At 40.8% G+C, this 23,036-nt stretch overlaps 1 protein-coding gene and 2 pseudogenes across 3 annotated transcripts in view; 2 read left to right on the plus strand and 1 right to left on the minus strand.

Moving 5' to 3' along the window:
* Positions 1–6,244, plus strand: part of LOC311621939 (large ribosomal subunit protein eL18-like) — a 136,691-nt pseudogene extending 130,447 nt beyond the window's left edge. The window contains exon 2 of the transcript XR_014797050.1: positions 1,469–6,244. The product of XR_014797050.1 is annotated as a large ribosomal subunit protein eL18-like (transcript). The remainder of the gene's footprint in view (positions 1–1,468) is intronic.
* Positions 1–23,036, plus strand: part of CREBBP (CREB binding lysine acetyltransferase) — a 157,104-nt gene that overhangs the window by 17,228 nt on the left and 116,840 nt on the right. Inside the window, exon 2 of the mRNA XM_084882247.1 lies at positions 8,237–8,946. Coding sequence (XP_084738373.1) covers positions 8,237–8,946 — 710 coding nt within the window. The remainder of the gene's footprint in view (positions 1–8,236; positions 8,947–23,036) is intronic.
* On the minus strand, positions 22,181–22,938 carry LOC311621938 (tubulin alpha chain-like; annotated as a pseudogene). Its single transcript has one exon. The product of its transcript is annotated as a tubulin alpha chain-like (transcript).

Here is a 23,036-nt window from a genome sequence, read left to right on the forward strand (position 1 = left end):
CTTGTTTAATTTTAGGCCATAACACCTAGTCTCTGGGCATCTGCTTGCTTATACTTAGCTGAGGCACCCCAGCACCTGGATCCTAGCCCAGTCCTCACATTCTTCATGCAGGACCTCTAATTAGATTGCAGGGTGGATAAGCACCTGATTATACAGTCTCGTACCCGGGTCTCTCTCAACCGTTTTGGTAGAGAATAGTGAACCCCTTTCTGCTTCCTCTGCTCCAGAGCATCTGGTTACCGTTCAGGGGCTGCGGGGTGATTTATGGCCAGTCTGTTGGTGGTTTACTGCTGTGGCAGCGCCTCTTGTTCCACCTTTGTCCCTTGAAGCCTTTTCTCCACTTTTCAGGGTGAGGGAGGCGGCACACAAACCACATTTAGGAAGCGTAAAATTGTCCTTGCTGTCTAGGAATAGCCCTTTTCTCGAAACTTTTTAGGTGCATGAAATGAAGAGAGGAGGCTGGCTGCAATTCCAGGACTCTGCTGATTTTAGGGTTCAGTGTGACAAATAACTTTGGATCAGGATTGTCTTGGGTTCTTTAATTGGAAGATAAATAGAAAATATTTCGTGAACAAGATTTCTTGATACCTGATGCAAAGTAACCATGAAATACATTTACTCCCACTGTATGAAGGCCTGGAGGAAGCAGGTTGCCCAGCCCAACCCACTTTGGTTCTTGAACTGATAGTGATTTTGAGAAAGGGCAAGATTTTTCACTCACTATAAGCTCACTGGTCAGAATGAAGTAAAACCTTATTATCCTGTGCTATTAGGGTGTGGTGTATCTGCATAAAAAAAGCCTGAATTACAGAAGATTTTAGGAAGAACTTGCCTTTATTATTTTCTAATAATTATTGAAAAGTTTACGTGTCTTGGGAACTTGTTTAAATGGCTCGATAAAAATTATAATGGCATAAATGCTAATAAAACCATGCCTTTTTTCTTTTACTTTTCATTATTTGTATTTTCATTTTCAGTTGTTGGAGAATAGTTTCACTATTTAGTTGCACCATCTCCAAGAATCTTCAGAGGTTTTATTCTATAATTGCCACAGGTTATTAGGCTTTCCCTTAGAGAAATCACAGTCGTTGAGCATGAACCCCGTACCAGGCATGGGCTGCTAAGTTCACGAAGTGTAATCTTGGAAGATGGGGCTATGACAGTGGTAATAATGCCTAATATTTATTGAGCCACCACTGCATGCCAGGTTAAGTGTTATATACACATTGTATGATTTAATTCTTTCATCAGTGATTCTAGAGGCAGGCACTAGTGTTTCCATTTTAGAGCTGAGGATGCACACACATAGGGAGATAGTAGTAGTAAGTGACAGAGACGGAGCTGAATCAAAGCTAGTTGGGTACTTTATCACTACCTCAGACTATACTTCCTGTATTGTCAATGTCTAACCAGTACTACATTAATACATGCACTGTGGAGGTCCAGAGTATTTTTTGAGTCATTTAAGAATAATAACCCTGCGAAAGTGTCTACCATTCAGTGGGTTCCTCATCTTTAGATGTGAACCTTTCCAGGATGTATTGCTCTTGTTGGATCAATTTTTTGTATCCAGTTTTACTTAGGAATTAAAAATTCTTTTTGTAAAAATTTTTATTCTTTTGAATAAAAGTGCTTAGCTTTTGAAAGATTTAAGAGAAGCATTTTGAGTAGAGTACAAGCAATGCTGAAGAAAGACTAAAATTATGGGGGGGGTGGAATTCAAGAAAGCAGACCTTTTTAAAAAAAACACACAGGGAGCTGAAACTGGTTTGGCTCAGTGGTAGAGTGTCGGTCTGCCGACTGAAAGGTTCCAGGTTCAATTCCGGTCAGGGGCATGTACATTGGTTGCGGGCACATCCCCGGTGGGAGGTGTGCAAGACACAGCTGGTCGATGTTTGTTTCTCTCTCATCGACGTTTTTAGCTCTCTATCTCTCCCCTTCCTCTCTGTGGAAAATCAATAAAATATATTAAAAAAACAAAAAACACACACAGGGAATAAGGATTGCAGAGAGAAATAAGAGGTCCTTGGGAGGGGAGTTTTCATGCTTGGAACTAGAGAAACTTGAACATAAAATAGCATCTAAACTTATGCATAGTTTATTTCTCACACTACCATTTCTCATTCTACATTATGCCATTTAATTAACATGGTATGGAGGTTCACTGATATTGAGGTGTAGTTGAAGAGTGAAGTAGACCTGACTGGTCCCCTAGAAGATAAAGGAAAAAGTAGAACAATGTATCATTTCAAGATAATTCATTATTGAAATGTGTTTTCTTTGTTTCTGTCTTAAGTAATAATACATGTTAACATCACTTTACGTGTTTGGCTAGACAAGTAACTTGTTAAAGTTGATAGTGTGTATCCTTTGTAACTCTGGCATTCTTCTATGTAATTCATTCACTTATTTAGCATATGGATGTTTGTTGTTTGCCTAATATATGCCAGGCATTTTAGGCTAAACAGTGGGTAGTCAGGATCCTGTTTTCTTGGTGCTTACAGCCTCATGAGTTATAACAGGAAGTTAATTGTATGATTTTAAGACTCACTATGTCTATAGAGTACAGAAGAATTTATACTTCTGGCTAATAGAAGGTATGATAAACTGGTCTGTACATACTTTGACAGAAAAATCAGTTCTACCAATAAAGAGAACTTGAGGCTCCAAATGCAATTCAAAGAAAAGAATATGTGGTGTTATGACATATATTTCTAACATATGTTAGAAAACCTGACTAAAGATATATTTTGTGGATGACTTGTTTAACTGACACATCTGAAATTTTTTTCAAACAAAACTTATCAAATGTCAGCCCCTTACATGGCATTTGATTCTGTAAAATGAAAGCTTTTTTCCAGAGTACCCGAGAGCAGCCGTTCACTCCTTATTTAAGGTGAAATACTGATTTATGATGATGATGAATAAGAATGGATTTAGAACATGTGTGGAATACCATTTATCTTTCACTGTTCAGAACTGATGGTTACCTGGAACAAAGTTCTGGGTCCAGCCTAGAAGTGATAATATGTGATGAAGATCTCTTGTTTCCCAAAGCAGGCCCAGCTTGGTTGTGACTTACTCCTTCCTAAACTGCTGTTGTGATTGCCCTGTCTTGTATGAGTGTGAGACTGAAAAGTTAATAGCTTTGTTTCTCTCAAATCAGTTTAATAAAAAGAACCAGTTCTGGGGTTGGCAGCTGGGAAGCCCCAAAAGAGAAAATTCTTGCTCCTATTTATGGAAGTATGACAGACTTTTTTGCTGTTTTCTGTATGACAGTCTCCTGCTAAGAGTGAACAATCCCTAGAAAGCAGGGTGCCCACTAATCTTGTTCAGCCCCAGCTTTGCTCTCTCCTGGTCTCCTGGGCCCCCTGGTGACTTGGCAGGGAGAAAGGAATTTACCTAGGATTGGAAATGGTGCTCAATCTTGAATCACAGGAATTTCCCATGATTCAGATTGCTTTTGCCCAACCTGGGTGTTGGGACACTAGTGTGTAGAAAGCATAGCTGTGTTATGTTGCAATATCCTGACTTTCCTTCTTCACTCTCCGTTGTTAATGTTTTGAACTAGAGAATAGGGGGAAATGGTGACAGTATAATTGTGAAAAGGAAGGTAATGGTGTGGGTATGGATGTGCCTTCCACAAACCCTACACGACCTGTCTTGTCTTCCTAAAAGCCACACCTTATATCCTTGGTTGTACACATGTTCATACATGCTTGGACTGGTAGGTGAGGACATAGTAGAATTAGTCAATCTTCACAACTGTACCCAAACAGTTGTGAGATGTGTCTGTATCGAAACAGTCAAGATAGACAATATGTGGCACACCAATAAAAATGAAAAAATAAAAATAAATCAAAACATGAGCCCTGCTACAACATGAGCCCTGTAAAAGTTGTATGTGCATTTGGACTAGATTTGGAATAAACCACATGCACCCAAATGTAAATTTAAAAGTGACAGGATAAAGAGTGAATTTTTAAAGGTAAGAAATTTTAAAGTTTTTGTGCAAGATAGAATAAACTAACCTGTATCTGGCACAAACTGTTCAGTCCAGCATTCATCGTGTAACCCTGGGATACTGCCATCCCTGTTTTACAGATGAGAGAATTAAGACACAGAGATTTAGCAGTTTGTCCAGGGACCCGAGGGATAATTGATTCAGCCAGGATTTGAACTCATGGGTTCTAATTCCAAGTGTTCTTTTTCTGATTTCTACACTGGATTAGAGTGCCTAATGCTGATACTGCCATGTTTATTAACTGTACTTTGGGTGTACCTGCTGTTGTCCTGGCCTGGACACTATTTCCTGGGAAAACTGCTTCAGTATACTTGGAAGAGCCAATCAGGGGAACTTTAGGCACTGCTGTTTATCCCCTCCTTGAAAATAGGAAGAAAACCCAATCTTTGTTATAATTGCTCCTGCTTTCTGGTTTAGATGAAGCTTCATTTTCATGTTCTTAGATGGAGCATTGCATTCAAACATTAAAAAAAATTTTTTTTAAAGAGTCTAAGTAAAAATGTGTGTGCATGTGGGCAAAAACCTGGAAGGCAACAAACAGAAACGCTAGTTATATTGGAGGCTTGTTTGTTTTTACTTATTTCATGTGCTTTTTGTATCTGTAGACAATTGTGAGTCTCCAGGTTCAGGACAACACAGTAGCATAAAAGCTATGACATGGAAGCCACAAAATCATGTTGAGACACAGAAGCAGGGTAACGACCAGCAACAAGGCCTAGTCAGTGGTTCTTTCTCAGAGCTATCTGCTGTCTCCAGGAGTCAGCTCCTGTTGTCCTGTAACCATGAGGAAACAGCCCCAAACTGAGGGGCATTCTGCAAAACAGCTGGCTTGTACTCTTTAAAAATGTCAGCTATGAAAGACAAAGTCTGAGTCTCTGACAAACCTTTCTATATGAAAAGAGAAGAAAAAGACATGGTAACTAAGTGCACTGAGATCCTGAATTGGGTCTTGGATTAGGAAAGTAAATGTGATGAAGGGCATTATTGGGATAATCTTAGTAAGGGCGAGCTGTGCATTAAGTACTGTATCAATGTTAAATTTCCTGAAGATAAATGTACTATGTTTATGTAAAAGGGTGTTCTTAGGAGATGCAGAGTCAAGTACTTGGGAGGAAAGGATCATACTGTTTGCAGCTTACTCTCACGGATTCTGCAAAAACAAAGTGTGCGGCTAATGAAATGAAACACTACCCAGGTCTAATTCCTTACAGCTAGGCAAGGAAGAAATACATGTATGGTAGAGATGGTTTATTAGGCATGTATGTACAGAACTGTGGAGCCTGAAAAGGGACCTGGTCAGTTTTGTAGGGGTAGCCTGAAAAATGTCTTTATGGTCACTTTGACTAACCCTAGTGAGGGATTGGAGGTGAGGTTTTCTGGTGAGGGAGCTCATTTAGAAGAAAGATTGCTGATGCATTGAGAGCTCATTGTGTTATGGCTGCAAGGTAGGGTATCAGAAAGGGCTGAGACGTGGACTGGGGCCATGTTCTGATGGCCTCGTACATCTTAACAAAGGAGTTTGAATTATGTTCATAGACATGATGGAGATAATCAAGATGCCTTCAGCTGTGAGGAATATTGAACTCCAGCTAGAATGACTTAAATGGTAGGAAATGTATTTTCTCACGTAATAAGGAGTGTGGCTCTTCCCTGACCTGGTGGAGCAGAAGGCGCCATCATGGGAGTCAGAATCTGCCACAACAAAGACCAAAAGGTTCAATGTGAGGAGCCCAAGAGCCAGGACATCTACCTAAGGCTGTTGGTTAAGCTCTACAGGTTTCTGGCCAGTTTCAAACCAACTCCACCTTCAAGTGCTGCTGAAGAGGTTGTTTGTGAGTTGTACCAACCAGACTCCTGTGGCTTTCCCAGATGGTCCAGAATATGAAGCTTCCTGGCCAGGAGGGCAAAACCACTGTGGGTGTAGGGACTAGAACCTGTGATGTGTGTATTCAGGAGGTGTCCATACTGGAGGTGTATGCACTTTGTGTGAGCAGCTGCTCCTAGAGCCACATCCTCAGGGCAGTGGGGGGGGGCAAGATCCTCACCTTCGACCAGCTGGCCCTGGACTCCCCCCGAGGGATGCGGTCTTGTTTTGCTTCTGGTCCTTGGAAGGGCCTCAGAGTGTACAGGCATTTTGGCAAGGCCCGAGGAATCCCTCACAGCCACACCAAACCCTACGTATGATCCAAGGGCCTGAAGTTCGAACACGCAAGAGGCTGATGGGCTAGCCATGGGTACAGAATGAACCCCAGGTCCTACCTTGTAATTAAAAAGATTCTGGATGATGGGGGAGGCAGGGAAGTTATAGGGTTAGATAATTCAGCTCAGAGATGGCTTCATGAACCCAGGTGTTTGCATTTTTTCGCGGCAGCCATCCTTAGTATGTGAATGGTGTCTTCGCTCCTGGTTGAAGAGAGTTGCCACAGATCCGCAATGAAATCTAGTGAAAGGGGAATCTCTTTCTGAGCATCCTTTATTTTAGAAAGGAAAGCCTTTTCCAGAATTTTCTTGGCCAACTTGCCTTTAATTTCCTTAGCCAGGATTGTGTCACCTGCAAGGAGAAGATGATTGTGGTGTTTGGCTTCTCCAGTGGCTCTCCCTCCTGTGGCTAAAAGGTGTTACCCTTCCTGAGAAGAACCTCTGAGAAGCTAGCCAAAAGAGGTGGTTGTGTAAGCAGCCACCAGGGTCTGTCACCATAGAGAAAAAAATTTCTATAAGTGAATGGTGGGAAGAGGAGTGCTAAGTTAAAAAAAAAAAAAAAAAAAGCCACATGCATTCATTCCCATGACCACTTGACCAGGACAACTCTTTATTTCTGGCATATTACTCTCCAGCCACTGCCCATATGCACATACTTTAGTTTTAATCTTACTCTAGGTGTCATTGTGCATACAATTTCTATTGGTATCTTTTTATACACCATATAAGCATTTTTCTACATTTTTCTATCTTCATAATTATTCTAATGTATAATGCTTTGTATTTTATAGCAATTTATTAAACTTATTATTGGACAATAGTAATAATGAAGGCTAATACTTACTGAGCACTTACATATTTATTTATTTAGTCCTTACCACATTTTCTATTGGGGTATGATGGCCATTGTCACCTCAGTTTCCAGGTAAGAAAACTGAGGCTCAGAACGTCTAAGTAACTTAGGTGAGGTCACACAGCTAATTAGCGGGAGCTAGCAGCAGAGCTGGAGTTCAGATGCAGGCAGTCTGGGTCTATAGCTCTAGGTTAAACTACCTCTGGATATTGTTATCCCCTTTTTTGATGTTAATAATACTATGATGAACATATTTCTACATATCTTGTCCTTGTACATGCATGCATAGCCAGGTTGTGGGTTGAAGAATGCATGGTCAATGAGGGACTAGAGATGACATAAATAGACCACATGTTAGAGAAATGTTACTTTGAGAAAGGAGAGAAAAAAGGAGTTGCTTCCACTTTTTATGTTTGATTACCAGGAAGGATGATCTAATTTTTTTTTTTTTTTTTTTACTGTTTAAATCTTACTTTGTGATATCTGCTTTTGTCCTTTGTGCATTTATACTTGGGAGTCAGGGTGCCTCTCATATTAATGTATGATTAACATTAACCCCTTTCATATGACACAAATATTAAACTTCTGTTTTCTTAAATTATTTTTGGTTTCTGTATATGTATTTTCTACAGCTTCAACATTTTGAGGAACCTCATGTTCTGTTAAGGCTAGTTAGTGTGTTTTTTTATAACTTTTTAAATATGTAATTACTTTATATATTTAAATTAGGCTTTACTTTAATTTCCCCAAATTGCCATTTATCTAATCTAATGCTCCAATTGCTTTTTACACAATACATTCTTAAAAGCATTTTTACCTTATAATTCAGTTTCTTTTAACTCATCATTGTTTTTCTCTAATTTTTTTTCGTGTTTGTCCCCATAACACATGATTTAGTTTTGTTTGGAAATATGATAAAATCTAATAGGACTAGCTCTCTTCTCATCTCTGTTTAACCTTTTCTTTTTCAGAATTTGAAAATTTTTTTCATGCTTTATTTTTTCAAATTAACTTTCAAATCATTTTGACATTACTCTTAAGACATGCTGGTATTGTGTGTTACATATGCCTCTTTAGGTTAAGCTCATAGTAGCATATGACAGGTTGGAGAGCTATTATGGTTACTTAGTTTCTCATTTCCATTTCTGTTTAATTTCTAGATTTTGGACCATTGTTTGACTTGGAAAATGATCTTCCTGATGAGCTGATCCCCAATGGAGAATTAGGCCTTTTAAACAGTGGGAACCTTGTTCCAGATGCTGCTTCCAAACATAAACAACTGTCGGAGCTTCTGCGCGGAGGCAGCGGCTCTAGTATCAACCCAGGAATAGGGAATGTGAGCGCCAGCAGCCCTGTGCAGCAAGGCCTTGGTGGCCAGGCTCAAGGACAGCCGAACAATGCGAACATGGCCAATCTGGGTACTATGGGCAAGAGCCCTCTGAACCAGGGAGATTCTTCAGCCCCCAGCCTGCCCAAGCAGGCAGCTAGCACCTCTGGGCCCACTCCCCCTGCTTCCCAACCACTGAATCCGCAAGCACAAAAACAAGTGGGACTGGTAACCAGCAGCCCTGCCACGTCGCAGACAGGACCTGGGATCTGCATGAATGCTAACTTTAACCAGACCCACCCAGGCCTCCTCAATAGTAACTCTGGCCATAGTTTATTGAACCAGGCCCAGCAGGGGCAGGCGCAAGTCATGAATGGATCTCTGGGGACTGCTGGCAGAGGAAGGGGAGCTGGAATACCGTACCCTGCTCCAGCCATGCAGGGGCCCACAAGTAGCGTGCTGGCTGAGACGTTAACACAAGTTTCGCCACAAATTCCCAGTCATGCGGGACTGAACACGGCACAGGCAGGAGGCATGAGCAAGGTAAGAGAGCGCCAGTGCTTTGAATGCTTCCTATTAATCAGTGGCTACTTCCTCCAACTAACATGGTAAAATGGGGCCACGTGGAAAGTCTCCTCAGGCTTTCTTCTTGCCCCTCCTACTTGGAAGAAACAGGTTTGGTATCTAGAGTCTTTTCCAGGATAAAGATCTCTGCTCCATGTTTTAAAAAGGGCAGTTCTTAAAGGAATCAAAAGTAGAATAGCATGCACATCAGGCATTTGGAAACATAGGGATATGTTTGAACTGATTGCCAGTTTTCAACCTCTGAAGAAAATGGGTGGAAATGGGAGCACATGGTTGAAAGAGGAACTTCTGCTGAGAATTCGTTTGTATCAGTGAATCTGATAAAGGCTGTTTTACCTAGCTAGCTGAATTTTTACTCTATATACCCCTTCTTTTTTACCACCACCTGATAAAGTGTCTATTGTACCAGCAAAAAAGTTGTGTTCCAAGCTGGTCAGCTACTTGCCATGGTTAACATACCCAAACCACTGACCTAGAGACTTCTTTAAGCTTGGAGTGCTGGGCCCACCCTCCGTTTCAGAGTCAGCAGCTAAATACTTCTAAGTAGCTCCCAGGTGATATTGATGGAGACCTCACTTTGAGAACTAGAGCTTTGAGTTTCCTCTGGTACCCAAGTGACTGCACTGCCCCCCCTGGCTCTCAACACTACAGCAGTGGTTCTCCCACAGTTGAGTCCCACAGGTTGAGGGTCACCTAAGACCATCGGAAAACACAGATATTTACATTATGACTCATTAACAGTAGCAAAATTACAGATATGAAGTAGCTGATTTCATTTTTGTCAATGTCCCTCTGTTTACCCAGGTTTTTCATTCTGTCTTGGGACTCTTTCCTTCATATAGAGTGACCTTTCTTTCAAACAGTACTTTGTAAGTGTGCACTATGTGGAAAGTAAGCTACATTCGTCTTGTGAGGGTAGTCCTCTCTATTGCCTAGAAGTATCCCAAAGGACCTATGGTGAAGAAGGGGCAAGGACTGTCTGTTTTGAAAGATTGTTGTGGCCTTTGGGTGAGACAAAAGAATTAATAGTGATGGGGCAAACAGTAAGAACAAGAGACAAGTTCATTTTAAGATATTCTTCTCTATAATATAATGATAGTAGAGCCAACTAAGATTTTAAAATGCATACAAAGAAAAACTTTTTGGAAAGATAATTTTGTTTTAAAAATTATTACACAGGAAATGCATGTTTTCTATAAAATAATTCAAATGCATATTTTATAAATTAATAGGAGCAGCCACTCACACTTTATCAATAACTACTTCTATGTATATTTATTAACATACATCCTTTTTAAATAACAAATGGAACCAAACTATATAAGCACCTTACTGTTTTACCTAACTGCATACATATAACATATATTCATATATCCATATGTCACAAATTTTTTTCTCCTACTGATAGCAAAGTATCCTGTATAATAAAAGTGTAATATGCTAAGTGTCCAACCGATCAGTTGACTGTTCAGTCAACCGCTTGACCAGTTGCTATGACATGCACTCACCACCAGAGGGCAGACGCTCAGACCATTAGGTTAGCTTGCTACTGGGGTCTGGCCGATTGTGACTGAGTGAGAGGGCTGGACACGCCTGGAGCCCTCCCGCAGTCCCGCCAGCCAGGCCAAAAGACCCTACCTGTGCATGAATTCGTGCACCAGGCCTCTGGTTTCATTATATGATGCAACGTAATTTGTCTGTCTACTCCTCTATGGTGAACATTTGTACAGTTTTTTACTTTATTCATTCAGAAAATGTTGCAATGAATATATCCTTTTTAGGCATATCCACACACATCATGGGATAGATTCTGAAAAGTGAAGTTAATGAAGACTTTGTTAAAAGTTTTGTTTTTAGAAAGTAATCATATGCATGGTTTAATAACAAACATTCCCCCCTCTCCTCAATAGCATTAAGAGTAGGAACTAAAAAGTTAATCTCTCTTATTGAGGATCGAGTCTTCAACCCAGATATGTGCCCTGGCTGGGAATCAAATCCGTGAGGACCTGGTTCATAGGTCGATGCTCAACCACCAAACCATGCTGGCTGGGTGAAAAGTTAACCTCTCAATTTTTGATTTTGGTTCTCCCAAATTCTTTCACCAAACACAACTATTTCTTATCTATCCTTCAAGAAGTGGTGTGTGCATATAGAGGTATAGTGAGGTGAGTGTGTAAATATTTCTCTTAAATATAAAGAGTAGTGTATAATAACCAATCTTGCCAAACTAGTTTGGCTCAATGGATAGAGCGTTGGCCTGCCGACTGAAAGGTCCCGGGTTCGATTCCGGTCAAGGGCATGTACCTTGGTTGCGGGCACATCCCCAGTAGGGGGTGTGCAAGAGGCAGCTGATCGATGATTCTCTCTCATCGATGTTTCTAACTCTCTATCCCTCTCTCTTCCTCTCTGTAAAAAATCAATAAAATATATTTTTAAAAATATATATATAATAACCAATCTTCCCCTCCTTCCCTCCTCTCTCTGTGCATGTATATTGTGTGCATACATGCACCACCTTCCCACCATTTAACAATGTAAGATGGAAGTTATTCCACATTAGATAGAGCTCTCAGTCCTTTTACAAGATATGATGCAGTAGTAGTTTCTGATTTGGATATATTATAATTTATAGGACTATTGTCCCATTTTCTGATACTTAGATTTATTTACAGTGTTTTGCTATTTGACAATTTTGATTTGTGTTTACATCTTTGTACATCTGAGTGACTATATCTGCTGGATAAATTCTTAGGAATAAAATTTCTGGATTAAAGGATATTGACATTTAAAATAAGCATAGATATTGCTAAACACTCTCTAAAAACATTGTGCAAATTACACTTTCACCAGCAGCAAATGAGTCCCTGGCCCCCCAATTCTCACCAACAGTGATGTCATCTGATTTGCCATTCTCTTAGGCAAATTGTCTCTTAGGTAAAATGTCTCTTTATAAGTTATGGGCATTTGTATTTTGCTATTGATCACATTCTTTGTTTTTCTGATGCATTATTTCCCCTTTTTTTGTTGATTTAGATTCTTAATATTCTTTGTAGGGTAATGGTTTAAGCCTTTTAATAAATACAAATTCTCCCTCCTTTTTTATTTGCTCAAGTCTGTTTTGCTAGGAATATGGCCACACCGCTTTACAGTGGGATAGTTCTTATGATATGCTTTTATCAAATACAGTGAAACCTTGGTTCTCAAACTTAATTCGTTCTAGAACGCTGTTCAAGAAGTGATTAGTTTGAAAATCGAATCATTTCCCCCCATTACAAATAATGTAAATTGAATTAATCCGTTCCAGACCCCCAAATGATTCCCTGTTTTAACCTTTCTTATAAACAGTACTGTTTAATCTATAAACAAATACTTTTTAAATTTATCAAATCACCCCCTTACTAGCCTTAAATGAATCACTATCAGCACTCCTTCCAGAGGTGTCTTTTAGGAGGCCAGTATGCTGCATCTATGCTTTTTCACATCACTGCCTCTGAAATCTGTCACCTTCTAATTGCTTTTTGTTTATCCAATCAACAGTTTTTCTACCTCTTCAGTTGCCTGTGATTATTGTTTCTTTCACACTATTAGCACTCTTGATGGCCTCTTTATGTTTTAAAATTGTGGTAATCATTGATTTAGCCAACAACAAAAGCATTCTCTCCCCTTTTTTGTTGCCTGAGCTATGCTTTTTTGTCATGCTGAGGTATTAGCATGAAAGTGTTGTCAGGTCAAAAACAAGTTTTGGTAGACTGCTGAGCCATTTTTTTCTGTGAACAACTTTGTGGAGAACTGAATTGTTAGAGATGGGAGATGTTCTAGAAGGAGGTTTGATTATAGATGTTTTTTGTTTTTATAGAAACAGGCTTATCTTTTTTTCCTTTATGGCTTCTAAGTTTTATGTCATGTTTAAAAATTTTTTCTCTATTACAGAATTATGAACTATTCTTATGTATTTTTCCCTCAGAATTTATTTTGGTTTCAGTGAGTTAATAAAGATCTAGGTGTATAATCTCCCCTTCCCCCCAACTTATAGTCATCCTAGTACCATTTATTTAGCTATTGCTAATCCAGCTCCCTTCCTTCCCCCCATTAATATGATACATCATTTTTGGTATATTTTATTTAGTTTTCACATTTTGAAGGTTTGGGCCTAATTCTGGACTTTTTGTTTCATTGCTGTTTTGCTTATTCTGTGCTAAAAACATATTATCCTACCTGTGTAATGAGTTTAATGTATAATGGGTCTCGTTGCCATTTATTCTTTTTCAAATATTCAGTATTTTCTTTACCATTCCTCTAATATACTCTTCCAGATGTGTGGGTCTTAACCCTTATCCACACATCAGAATTACTTGCACATCAATATGTGATGCCTGAGCCTGGCCAGCATAGCTCAGTGGGTGTGTGTCGATCTATGAACCAGGAAGTCATGGTTCAATTCTCGTTCAGGACGCATGCCCGGGTTGCAGGCTCAACCCCCAGTGTGCAGTGTACAGGAGGCAGCCCAATCAATGGTTCTCTCTCATCATTTACGTTTTTATCTCTCTCCTTCAATCAATAAAAATATATTTAAAAAAAATTATGATGCCTGAGCCCTAATCAGTTAGGTTCAGTGGATAGAGCATTGGCCTTCAGACTGAAGGTTTGATTCCTGTCAAGAGCAAGTGTCCAACCAGTCGCTATGATTCACATTGACCACCAGGGGGCAGACACTCAACGCAGGAGCTGCTGTGATGAGCACAGAGGAATGGCACCGTGGACCTGGCGCCCACAAAGCAACGCTCGGCTTCCCCCAAGTGGGACACAGGCTCCACCACCACCCCAAGCAACACCCCAACAAATTGCAGCCAACTCTGCCCAGACCCCATGGCGCAAAATGTGGTCCATAGCCCAGCCCAGCCTGGAAACAGTTGCTGTGGGTGCCCAGTAATGATGACACTTAGCAATACTCAAATTCCTCTCCCTAGCAATAACTAGCCTCCTTGCAGTTTCTTCAGCCCAGGAACATGACTTGATTTATAGCCAGATGGAAACATTTCACATTAACAAATGTCTGTGAAGCGTTTTCCCATGCCTCATCTCATTTGATCCTCATAGAAGTCCTGGAGTAGGTAGATGGGAGACTCAGTGGAATCCCTATTTTCTTCTCATTGGCTAGAAAACGGAGATTTAGAAAGCTTATTAGAAACTTGACCTGACTGAAAAGAAGTAAGAAATGGTGGACCTTGAAAATGGTCTTCAGATTTTCTCACTGGGCAGAATATAGTCAAACACTGCTGCAGTGAAATATATTTTTCCTTTATTATTATTATTACAAAAGTTCCTCATTTCCCCCCTCCACCAGGTTCCTACCCCACCGTCTGCCCTTTCCCCAACCCCCATTGTCCTCATCCATAGGTGCACAGTTTATGTTCAGTCTCTTCCTGCACCCCCCACTCCTCTTTTCCCTGAGAATCATCAGTTCACTCCCCTTCCATACCTCTGATTCTATTATATTCAACAGTTAATATTGTTCATCAGGTTTTTTAATTCCCTTGGTTTTTAGATTCACTTGTTGATAGTTACGTATTTGTTGTTCATAATTTTTATCTTTATTTTCTCTCTCTTCTGAAAGAACCTCCTTCAGCAATTCATATAATTCTGGTTTGGCGGTGATGAACTCCTTTAGCTTTTTTTTTTTTTTTATTAGTGAAACTCTTTATCTGGCCTTCTATTCTGAGTGATAGCTTTGCTGGGTAGAGTATTTTTGGCTGTAGGTTCTTGCTATTCATCACCTTGAATATTTCTTGCCATTCCCGTCTGGCCTGCATGGTTTCTGTTAAGAAATCAGCTGGCAATTGTATGGGTGCTCCTTTATAGGTAACTACCTGCTTTGCTCTTGCTGCTTTTAATATTCTCTTTGTCTTTTGCTCTTGGAATTTTAATTATGATGTGTCTTGGGGTGGTCCTCTTTGGATTCCTTTTGTTTGGGGTTCTGTGCGCTTCCTGGACTTGTAGGTCTATTTCTTTCCCCAGTGGGGGAAGTTTTCTGTCACTATTTCTTTCAGTATGTTTTCGGTATCTTGCTCTCTCTCTTTTTCTGGGACCCCCATAATTCTGATGTTGGTTCACTTGAAGTTGTCCCGGAGGTTTCTTACATTATCTTCAATTTTCTGGATTCTCTTGCCTTCTAGCTTCTGCAGAGGAGTGTCTTTTGGCTCTTTATGTTCCAACTCTTTGACTTGATTCTTGCGATCTTCCATTCTGTTTTTAGGACTCTGTATAATATTTTTTTTTTATTTTAGACAATGTATTCTTTATTTCTTGTTGATCCCTTATTATTTCTTTTTTTTCCTATTTTTTATTTTTTAAATTATTATCTGTGTACATATTTTAACATTGCCCCCCCCCCCCCCGATCCTTATTATTTCTTATTGATCGCTTATTATTTCTAGTTGATCCCTTTTCATATCCTCATAGGTCTTATTGACCTTTTCTAGGAAATTATTGAAAAACCTTATAAGCGTGGTTTTGAACTCTATATCCATTCGCTTTTTGTCCTCCATTTCTTTCGTTTGTGATCTGTTTCCTTGTCTCAGCATTTTCACAGCTTCCCTGAGTTGGTAGCCTTAAAAGTCTCTGTGTTCAGCTCGGATGGGGCGGAGTTTCAGGGTGGGGCCTACAGCCTTGGCTTCCATCAGCCACACCCTATGGGGCTCCTGAGTCTCAGTATTCCTCAGGGTCCTTCAGTACTCGTTGCAAGCACCTCTGAGAGAAAGTTGCCCTCGAATTTCACCTGGTACCAAACAGTCTAGGCTTTCCTCCAATGAGCCCGAAACTGGGGTTCCGTTCAGTTGGCAGTGGAGTTGGAAGTGGAGTTCAGAGCAATCTGGAGCCCCTGCCTCCCTTCCGCCAGGGCAATCCAGCGGCACAGTCAACTGCCCGTTCTCTGCGTGCACTGTGCATGCCTTCGGGACTTCCTTTCACTACTCCCCTGGGCTTCCACCTTACAGCCCAGGCTTCCTCTGTAAGAGCCTGGGTCCCTGGGGTCTGGCCTAGAACTGGGGTTCAGTGCAGTCGGAACTGGGGCTCAGCACAGTCCGGAGCTTTTGTCTCCTTCCCGCTAGGGCAATCTAGCAGCAGAGTCAACGGTCCGTCCTCTGCGTGTAATGTGCTCGCCTCCAGGGGCGCTGCCTTTCGTCGCTCCCCTAAGATTCTGCCTAACAGCCCAGGCTCCGTCTGTATGAGCCTGGGTCCCCAGGGTCTGGCCTAGAACTGGGGTTCAGTGCTGTCGGATCTGGGGTTCAGCACAGTCCGGAGCTTTTATCTCCTTCCCGCTAGGGAACACCAGCCAGGCACTCAGCCGCCCCCTCCTCTCTGGCTCCGTCCTCTCTGCGCGTGCAACGTGTCTCCGTACATTAGGCTTTTACAGCTCCTCTGATTTTCCTTCTGGTTTTCTCTTTCCTTCTCGTAGAATTTCCAGTCAGTCGACTTTCCTGTAGTTCTGGGTAATGTCCATTTTATATTCTAGTTGTATCTTATTGAAATTGTTGTGTGAGGCTGCAGTTAGGTGTTACCTATGCTGACATCTCGGATTCTCCTTTAAATATATTTTATTGATATTTTTACAGAGAGGAAGGGAGAGGGAGAGTTAGAAACATCGATTAGCTGCCTCCTGCACACTGGGAATGTGCCTGCAACCAAGGTACATGCCCTTGATGGGAATTGGACTTGGGACTCTTGAGTCCACAGGCCGACGCTCTATCCACTGAGCCAAACCAGCCAGGGCTGCAGTTAAATATTTTATCCTTGTTCTCTCTGTGTGATCTACAATAATAATCTGTTTCGTGTTGATATTTATTACTGTGTTGCTGACAGTTACCTGAAAGAGAAGTTGGGGTGCTTCACTGGGCTGGAAAATGTTTAGCTAAATCAGAAAGCAGGTCTAATTAAGCAAGTTTATTCTATATCACTATCTCTAAAAGGCTAAGTTGACTTGAGCATATAAATATAAAGCATGATACATGTGAAGTCTCGCTGGTACCAATCACACAGTGTGTTTTGATCTGTCATTGTCTATTGTGAATTTAGTTGACACTTCTATAATATTTTAGAGAAAGGGCAAATAGCAATATTAAAATATTTCCTCTACCCTTTCAATGTGCACAAATTCGTGCACCAAGCCACTAGTTGTTTTAATATAGAAAAGACATTGCTGTATATGTGTTACTTGAATATATGTCACTTTGGTAATTTGTTCACTTTATGGAATTCTCTTATTATAATACTTTTTCAAGTGATTGTCTTAGGTTTTCCTAGTAGATAGCCATCTTTTTGCATTATTGATGACTAGTGGCCTGGTGCACAAAATTTGTGCATGGAGGTGTCCCTCAGCCTGGCCTGCACCCTCTCCAATCTGGGACCCCTGTGGAATCAAGCCTAAACCAGCAGTTGGAAATCCTTCTCGCAATCTGGGACTGATGGTTCCTAACCACTCACCTGCCTGATCACCCCTAACCACTCTGCCTGCCAGCCTGCATGCCCCCAACTGCCCCTCTGCCAGCCTACTCACCCCAACTTTCTCACCCCACACCCACTCCTACTGGCCTGATTGCCCCTAACCTGCCTCAGCCCCACCACCATGGTTTTGTCCAGAAGGACATTTGGAAGGTCTCCCAGAAAGTCTCCTGGTCTAATTAGCATATTAACCTTTTATTAGTATAGATTTTACTTTCTCCTTGCCAGTATTTCTACCAGTATTTGTGCTCATTTGGGCATCCCTGTTTTGGGTCTGACTTAAATAGAGATGTATATCCAGTGTTTTATTATTAAGTACTAGAGGCATGGTGCACAAAATGCGTGCACAGTGGTGGGAGGGAGATCCCCTTAGCCCAGCCTGCACCCTCTCGAAATCTGGGACCCCTTGGCTGGGCTTCCCTCTCGAAATCTGGGATCTCTGGCTCCTAACTGCTCGCCTGCCTGCCTGCCTGCCTGCCTGCCGCCTCATCACCCCTAACTGCTCGCCTGCTTGCCTGCCTGATCACTCCTTTCCTCCGCTGCCTCAACCCCCATCCACCATGGCAGCTGCCTCTGCCTCCACCGTGGCAGCTTTGTCTGGAAGGTTGTCCAGAAGGCCATTTGACTGTCCAGTCTAATTAGCATATTAAGCTTTTATTATTATAGATAGATGATGTGAGTTTTGGTTTGCAGTCATTTAAAATTGGGGAATAATCTGTTCTTCGTTTATAAGATGAGTTTTATCATATTCCCTTTCGTTGACCTCTGTGGTGATTACCCTGTGACTTTTCTCCTTTATTTTATTTATGTGACAGATTATCTCAATATGTTTCCTAGCATCAAATTAAACCATCTCTGTGCTTGTGAAATTGAAAGTTTAGTGTAGTGCTGAATTTTATTTGCTAGCTTTTCATTTAGAAGCTTTGCTTCTCAATAACCAATAATGAGGTTGATCCATAGTGCTTTCTTGTGTGTTGTCTGGTTTTGATATCAGTGTTATGTTCAAAAAGAGTTTGGAAACCTTTCACATCTGTGCTCTGGAATGTTTTTGCATTTCAGTGATCTTTTCCTTGAAGAATTGAGAGACTTCACCTGTATAGCTGTATGGGCTTGAAGCTTTATTTCCTAGGGAGCAACTTAAGATCTTTGACAATACTCTTGCTATTTTCTGTAAATATTGACCTTTTGAACTTTATTTCTTTTGGGCCAATATATTTTTCTTTTAGAAAATTCTAAATTTACTTTTAAAGAAAAGCTAAGAATATTTAACTTTTGTTCTCATTAAAATATAAAATGGGTACTATGTACTACTATTCCCATGTTGTAGGTTAAGAAATGGAAGCACACAGAATGGAGGAAGTTAAACAACCTTTCCATGATCACACAGCCAGTAAGTGGCAGAACCAGAATTGGCTCTCACAGTTTGGCTAAGGTTCTCTTTCACACTTTCTGGATGTTTGATAATTTCCCCTTCCTCATTCCTAATTTTGTGTGACTCTTAAAATATAAAACAGAATTCTCTATTTCAGCAGTAGCAAAATCTGATATGTTATATACTTTTTGGTAACATTCTACTGAAAATAACACACAAATATATTTGTTATTTTTATTTTATTTTTTAAATTGATTTTAAAGAGGAAGGGAGAGGGAGAGAGAGATGGAAACATCGATAGTGAAAGAGAATCACTGATCAGCTGTCTCCTGCATATTCACACTGGAGACCAAACCTGCATGCAACCTGGGCATGTGTCCTGACCGGGAATCGAACCATGACCTCCTGGTTCATAGGTCAACACTCAATCTCTGAGCTACACCAGAGGGGCAGAAGGAAAGCAAAAAAGATACATTTAAGTGGGATTTACTATCCATACAATCAATCTAGTTATTCTCATGGGTACAGGTGTTGAGAAATATTACTCCTTACAGAGAAGGTAGAAGAGGGAAGCAAAAGCTGGTAGGTAGAATTTGATGTGTGATACCTGGCCAACGAGTTCAGAATCTTTCTAAGGTTGATAAAAATGTGCTTTTGCAGCCTTAGAAATGCTTTTAGTCCTTTCTTACAAATAAAAATCTGAAAAGGGACCAAAATAGTTTGTACGGTAAGTCTTCTTTACAGGGGTTAGATTAGTACTTATTTTGTAATAAGGTTTTTGAAACTTTCCGTTTTAGAAAGTGGTCAGAAAACTAAGAGCTTGCTATTGCTTGGAGCTCTCCCTAACAGGTAAATGTGTGTTTTAAGGTTTTCATTTAGATCAGACACTGGACCCAGTCAACCAACACTTTGGTCAGGTAAAATAAAGCAGTAGTTCTCAGATTTGAGTGTCCAGAAGAATCACTGCAGGCCTGTTAACTCAGAATTCTGGGTCCCTCATCAGAGTTGCTGATTCAGCAGTTTTTGGGCTATGGCCTGAGAATTTGTATTTCTTGCCAGATACCAGGTGACCCTCGTTGTGATGGTCATGGACCATGCTCTGTAAACCTGTATGCTGACAGAATGGAATAGCCAGAATATAGTTAGTAAAGAATTAGTAGCACCATGTCGGTTATTAAAAGAATGAATGGCTCATTTACTTTCTCTATTTTGGAATGATAATTGGACATTTTTAATATTTAAAGAGACATACTGTACTTTAGTCTAATGTTTTTCTCTTTCCATTAATATCTTATCTGATTCTTAAACTAATGCAAAGAAAACAAGGGGATGTTATATTAAATAAATCTTTTTTTTCTTTTTTCTTTTTTAAATATATTTTATTGATTTTGTACAGAGAGGAAGGGAGAGATAGAGAGTCAGAAACATCGGTGAGAGAGAGTCATCGATCAGCTGCCTCCTGCACACCCCCCACTGGGGATATGCCCGCAAACAAGGCACATGCCCTTGACCGGAATCGAACCTGGGACCCTCCAGTCCCCAAGCCGACGCTCTATCCATTGAGCCAAACCGGTCCCGGCATATTAAATAAATCTTAATTTGGACTTTTAAAAAGGTCACAGTGGAAGTAAATGTGTTTGCCTATAGAATGAAAAGACTGAACGCTTTGAATTACTGCAGTGTGCTGTGAGATTTATTGGCTCCTGTAGGCCCAGGTTTTTGGTAGAAATATTAAGCAGCCTTGTACCAGCTTATTACTGTGACAGTAATGGAAGGTGATCATAGTTGTCTTTTAAACTGGATTTTTTTATTTTATTTTATTGATTTTGTACAGAGAGGAAGGGAGAGAGATAGAGAGTTAGAAACATCGATGAGAGAGAGAGTCATCGATCAGCTGTCTCTTGCACACCCCCTACTGGGGATGTGCCCGCAACTAAGGTACATACATGCCCTTGACCGGAATCGAACCCGGGGCTCTTCAGTCCCCAAGCCAACGCTTGGGGACTGAAGAGACATACTGTACTTTTCTTTTTTCTTTTTTAAATATATTTTAAAAAAGAAATCCATTGAGCCAAACCGGTTTCGGCCATAGTTGTCTTTTAGAATATGTGATTCACGGTGTGCCTAACTTCACATGATAATTATCCATGAATTTGTTTCATTTTAAAAATTTTAGTTAGTGAAATTATATGAGATATAATGAGATCATATATAACAGGGTGTTGTCAGTAGTAGTAATAGTAGTAGTAGCAGAAGAGCCTGCCTTTCCCAGATGCAGTACAGGTAAGTGCTGAAAAACAGAGCTTCAGCTCTGGAGTAAGTTGCCTTGGTTCAAATCCAGGCTCCACTAATTCTTATCCCTGGGAAAATTACATAACCATTCTAGGTCATGGGTGTGTTTTTTTCTCTTTTCAATGAGGATGATAGTAGTGCCTACCAATGAGAACTGTGTAGATTAAAAGGGGATAAAAATATTTTTCTCATAGAATTGTGTTGATTAAATGAGATGGGGTATAAAGGTGTTTTTTTTGTTGTTTTGTGTGTGTGTGTGTGTTTTAAGTAAAAACAGTACTTTTATTAACAACTTTGGGACACACAATGAACAACTTCACAGAACAACAGAAATAAGACAGTCCCAAGATACTGGAGTGTAACATTGTAACAGACAGGTTAATACTCTTTACTCTCCTCTCCCCACCATTATCTACTAACTTCCTTAAAATCCTTCCTGAGGGCAGCCATGTCCTCAAGTGTCTCTCCTTCCTCCATGACCTTACCCACATACCAGTGAACAAAGGCACACTTGGCCTTTATCAGGACAAACTGGTGGTACAGGTGAGCCCAGGCTTCAGCAACAGCTGTCGTGTTAGTCAGCATGCACACAGCTCACTGTACTCTGGCTAGGTCTCCACCAGGTACCACAGTGGGAGGCTGGTAATTAAAGCCAACATTGAAGCCAGTGGGTACCAGTCCACAACTGAATGGTATGCTTGGTCTTGATGGTGGAAATGGTAGTATTGACATACTTGGTAACCACATCACCATGGTTAGTAAGCTATGTATTTACCGTGGCGAGGTTCACATTGCACCATCTGGTTGGCTGGCTCAAAACACACATTGTGCCCTTGCTGGTTAGGCTCAGTGGATAGAGCATCAGCCTGCAGACTGAAGGTTCTGGGTTTGATTCTGGTCAAGAGCACATGCCCAGGTTGTGGGCTCGATCCCCAGTAGGGGACATGCAGGGAACAGCCAATCAATGTTTCTCTGGCATCATTGATGTTTCTCTCTCTCCCTCTCTCTTCCTCTCTGAAATCGATAAAAATATATTAACACACACATACACTGGTGATCTCTGCTGTCCCTGGTAGGCTTTCTTAGCTGAGATGACAGCGGCATATTGTGGCCACAGAGAAATGGATGTGAGGATAGTATATCAGGTTGGTCTGGAATTCAGTCAGAATAATATTCAGGGCTTTGTCAAACAGGGAAGCAGTGATGGAGGACAAAATCTGCCTAATAAGGCAATTAAGATTAGTATAGTAGTTTGGGTGCTCAGTGTTGAGGTTTTTATGACAAATATTGTAGGTGGCTTCATTGTCAACCATGAAGGTATAATCAGAGTGCTCCAGGGTGATGTGGGTGGTGAGGATGTTAGGGCTGTAGAAACTGGAGAGGATGGGCAGATGAACTCCGGATTGACCTTCTTGCCATAATCAACAGAGCTGTTCCATTAGTAGGGAGGTGAATCCAGAACTAGTTCCTTCACTAAAACTGGAAAACCAGGAAGCACTGAAGACCTGTGCACTGATAAGCCAGTTTCCAATTTTAGTCCAAGACCAGGTCAGTGATCTTCTTGCCAATGATGTGGTATCCACGGTTATAGTTATTGGCAGCATCTTCCTTGTCTTGAGCTGCTCAGAGTGGAAGAACTGGCAGTAGGTATTAGTGCGAACTTTATCAATGGCCATGGATGGGTTCCAGTTCTACAAATACTGCCATTGGAACAGACTTGCTAGTGCCTCTCTCACTAAAGAAGGTGTTAAAGGGGTCATCTCCTCTCCTAATGGTCTTGTCACTTAACATCTGGCCATCGGACTGGATGCTATATTCCAGCATTGCTGATTTGGACACCAGCCTGGCCAACTTAGATGGAGATTCACTCACAAATATCTGAGACTTG

The sequence above is a fragment of the Pipistrellus hanaki genome (genome assembly GCF_964339955.1).
Source record: "Pipistrellus hanaki genome assembly, chromosome: 4".
NCBI classification, from domain to species: Eukaryota; Metazoa; Chordata; class Mammalia; order Chiroptera; family Vespertilionidae; genus Pipistrellus; species Pipistrellus hanaki.